General features: G+C 52.2%; 1 protein-coding gene across 1 annotated transcript in view; it reads left to right on the forward strand.

The window, feature by feature from the left end:
• Positions 1-1,617: 1,617 nt before the first annotated feature.
• The window catches only part of KCNS1 (potassium voltage-gated channel, delayed-rectifier, subfamily S, member 1), a 6,501-nt gene continuing 4,087 nt past the window's right edge, over positions 1,618-4,031 (forward strand). The window contains exon 1 of the mRNA XM_009077503.1: positions 1,618-2,583. Within this exon, the coding sequence (XP_009075751.1) occupies positions 1,618-2,583 (966 nt within the window). The remainder of the gene's footprint in view (positions 2,584-4,031) is intronic.

Genomic DNA, 4,031 nt, shown 5'->3' on the forward strand with positions numbered 1-4,031 from the left:
TTAGCATATGCCTTTGCCAGGCTATTTCACACAAATCTGGCATTTGCACCCACAGCTCTGCTCAGCTTAAAAACGTACCTCCGGGGTCTAACCAGTTACTCCATTACTTGTCCCTCTGCTGCTCTGCTCTAACCTCCAGATTTAGATGTGACAGTGTCCCCCAGGTCCCTCCCAGTGTGACAAACCTTTTAGACTGCTTTTCTCAGGCACTGGGAAGCAGGTAGAGCCCTAGTGTTTGCCCCATAAACCCTGTGAGCAATGCAGGACTGTGGTGCAGTGGAGTCCACAGGATCCCCTGGGTGGGGGTGACCCACCTTGTGTCATTGACCCATCCTGGGCCCTTGGTGGCTGCTGTGGGACCAGACTGTCCTGTGTGGGTTCTGCTGGCACCTTGGCATCACTATAGGGGCTGCTGTAGCCTTTTCCCTCAGCTCCTGCTGCACCCAAAAGTTTGAAAAATTCTGGGGGGGGAGGGGGGGGCAGAAGACAGGAAAAAATTAATTCATCGACCAAGAGAGCAAAGCAGTGTCCCTCAACACCCACCACCCCATGTCAGGAGCAGGAGGACTCCCTGAGTACAGGGCTGCTCTGTGCATCCCCACGTGTTTTGATGAATAAGGTAGGTGGAAAAATCTGATTTCAAGGTGATGCAGAAAGATCAGAAACCTTTTTATTTACCTTTTTGTTCTAAGCTTCTGGTCAAGATGGGTGAATGTGTGGGAATGCTTTTTCTTAGATGCTTTAATTGCTTCTGATTAGAAAATGGAATTTCTGCTGCACAGAAGAGCCCAGCTCTCTGAAACTTGTGAGTTCCTAGAGCACAATAGAAATCAAAACTTTGGGGTTTTATTTCCCCACCAAAATAGAGATTTTTAACTCAGTCATCGATGATTCTGAATCATGCTTTTGTTATGTTTCAACATTATAAAAGTTTTCTTAATATTGTGCATGACAGAACACACAAGAGGAAACAAACCAAGCAGATGAATTGTTTTGACACTTCTTCCTCTGAAATTCTCCCTAAAATTGACACCTTCTGTGACAATACTTTGATTTTGGCAAAACTGTCTGTGCTGCTGGGAAGATTGCACCATCTGAGGACTTTTTGACCAGGTCTAATTAGCAGCGTAGGTAGTTGGGCTACAAAGCACTTTGGCAGAATCACAGCAGCGGTGATTTGACTAGATCTAATTTTTCCTCAGGGAGGCTCTTTGGGGGATAAATCCTCTCTTCAGTGACTAATTACCTGTTTGAACAAGGACAGCCCCATGGATGAAGTGCTGGAGGTGCAGTAAATTGCCTTCCTTAGGCCATTAACGACCCGCACAGGGAGAAACTTTTAAGAGGTAAAAAAAAGCAAGGAAAAGTTTCACCTGGAAAAATCATTGGCTTTTTTTTTTTTAGCTTCCATACCACAGAAGAAAATCTGTGTAAAGTGTTTCTCTCCCTTCCCCTTTCCTCAGTCCTCACTTTTCAAAATGCAAACATCCTTCCTTCCTCCCCAGGGTGCTTCTGCCCCCACCCACCCAGAAGCACCCGGAGCAGGGAGAGCCCTGTGTCCCCTCCAACCTCGCTATGTCTTGTCCACAGGTGGAACCAGCTCCTGCTCTGCTGAACATGGTCAACAAGACCTTAAATTACTGGGGTCCCAGTTTTGAGGAGGACGTTATCAACATCAACGTGGGGGGTCTGAGGAGGCGGCTCAGCTCCAGTGCCCTCTCCAAGTTCCCTGACACGCGCCTGGGACGCCTGCTGTCCTGCGACTCCGAGGAGTCCATCCTGCAGCTCTGTGATGACTACGATGTGAGCGCCAGGGAGTTCTACTTCGACCGAAACCCTGGCTTCTTCCTCTACGTCCTCCACTTCTACCAGACAGGGAAGCTGCACGTCATGGAGGAGCTGTGCGTCTTCTCCTTCTGCCAGGAGATCGAGTACTGGGGCATCAACGAGTTCTTCCTGGACTCCTGCTGCAGCTACCGCTACCATGAGCGCAAACTGGAGAGTCGCCACCACAACTGGGATGAGGAGAGTGAGGTCAGCAGTGTGGACACATCCCCTGATGAGATCTCTGACATCAACCATGACCTGCTGCGCTACAGCACTCTGCGCTGCGGCAACGTGCGCAAGCGGCTCTGGCTCACCATGGAGAACCCTGGCTACTCCATCCCCAGCAAACTTTTCAGCTTCGTGTCCATCAGCGTGGTGCTGGTTTCCATAGCCACCATGTGCATCCACAGCATGCCTGAGTACCAGAAGGTGGATGAGAATGGCAATGTCCTCGATGAACCCATCCTGCACAAGCTGGAGTATTTCTGCATCTCCTGGTTCACCTTCGAAGTGTCTTCCCGCCTCCTGCTCTCCCCCAACCCCAGGAAGTTCTTCAAGCACCCGCTGAACTTGATTGACATTGTCTCGGTGTTGCCCTTCTACTTCACTCTCCTGGTGGATGTGACCATGGGCAGTGACTCGGAGCTGGGCAACCTGGGCAAGGTCGTGCAGGTGTTTCGGCTCATGAGGATATTCCGAGTGCTGAAGCTGGCTCGGCACTCCACTGGACTGAGGTCACTGGGGGCCACTTTGAAGGTAAACTGGCTCTCAATCACCTTATCTACTCCTTTAGTTTCTGGGTTAGAAGGAGACCCCTGGCGTGGCTGGGGGATGTGAAGTAGCCATTCCCAGTGAGCTCCCAGCTCTGGGTGGTGCCTGGGAAGTTTGCTTGAGGGGGTGGGCTGGGCTCTTGGTGTGTCTGCTGAAGTAACCAAGTGCATGAGTCCTTTTTGTTCACACACAGCACAAATACCAATCCACCTCATTCTGCTCCATGCAGAACTGGTGCTTCCAGGGACTCAGCCATCCTGCCGTGGCATGGAAGTCTCATTGCACAGCATTGGAATGGACTCAGCCATGCGTGGGTGGATGGGGATGTCCCACCAGAAGTGGGTCAGTGTCTAGCTGGGCTGTGAGCAGCCTGCTGAGCAAGGACCAGGCCAGCCAGCAGCTGCTGGGTGTGCCAGCACCAGTGTGTGTGGCTCAGAGCTGCTCCTGTCCCCAGTCTGAGAGAAGGGGGAGCATCCTAAGGGCATGCTGCCAGTGTCCAGCCCTTGCTGTCTGCCCATCTAGGGAGATACAGAGATTCTGGTACAGCTGAAGTGATACCTGGATGTTCTGGGATATGGTGAGGTTGGGGCTGGCACATGGGTAGCCGTGGGTGGCATAAAGCAGCAATAGAGAAGCAAAGGGTGAGCTGCAGGGCCTGGGAGAACCAGCCCCAGGCAGGGTCCGTGCCCCCAGCAGAGCCTGGGATACCAGCAGCTACTCCTCAGCATGATGGAAAACTCAGCCTGCTGGGCTGGGAGAAGCTGGCTCCAGGACCATGAAGTCCTCAGGAGAAAAGGCAGGATGAGGAGATGCTGAGACAGTAAAAGACCAGGATTCAGCACTCCAAGAGGCAACATCCCAGCAGGTGTGGTGAGAGGCTGCACGTCCTCCACAGCGTGCCTCAGTCCTTCACAAGTGCCTCAAGGTTTGTCTTTAGACAAACCAAGGGCAGCTTGAAATCTGTCATGAAATCATCACCAGCCCAGTGCTGCAGTCAGACCCCCATTGCTGCAGCTCAGTGATGTGGCACAGACCAGCCTTGGTGCCCAGCATTGCTCTGCTGTCCCCCACTGTCTCACCCTCCTCCCTCCACCTCATGTTGAGTACCATGTGCCCAAATCTGGGGAAACTCACCTCCTGCCCTTGCACAGAAAATCCAGCCTGGTGCAGTGGTCAGTTAAACTCAGCCATTAATTGTCTCTGGTTCTTGGCAACCACATCAAAAGGAATCCTAAGGCTGATCCTTGAGCCTGCCAAGGTGCAGAGTGACATATGCTCCTGATGCCCCACCACACATGGGGCTCATGCTGGGCACAGGGGGATGGCCACCAGGGCAAACATCTCCTCTGTTTGGGGTTAGCCTCAGGGACACACGTTCAAACCTGAGGACTGTTTTTTCCAGCACTGTTCATGCAAATATCCCTGTGTTTCCC

The sequence above is a fragment of the Acanthisitta chloris genome, unplaced genomic scaffold, assembly GCF_000695815.1.
Source record: "Acanthisitta chloris isolate BGI_N310 unplaced genomic scaffold, ASM69581v1 scaffold14936, whole genome shotgun sequence".
NCBI classification, from domain to species: domain Eukaryota; kingdom Metazoa; phylum Chordata; class Aves; order Passeriformes; family Acanthisittidae; genus Acanthisitta; species Acanthisitta chloris.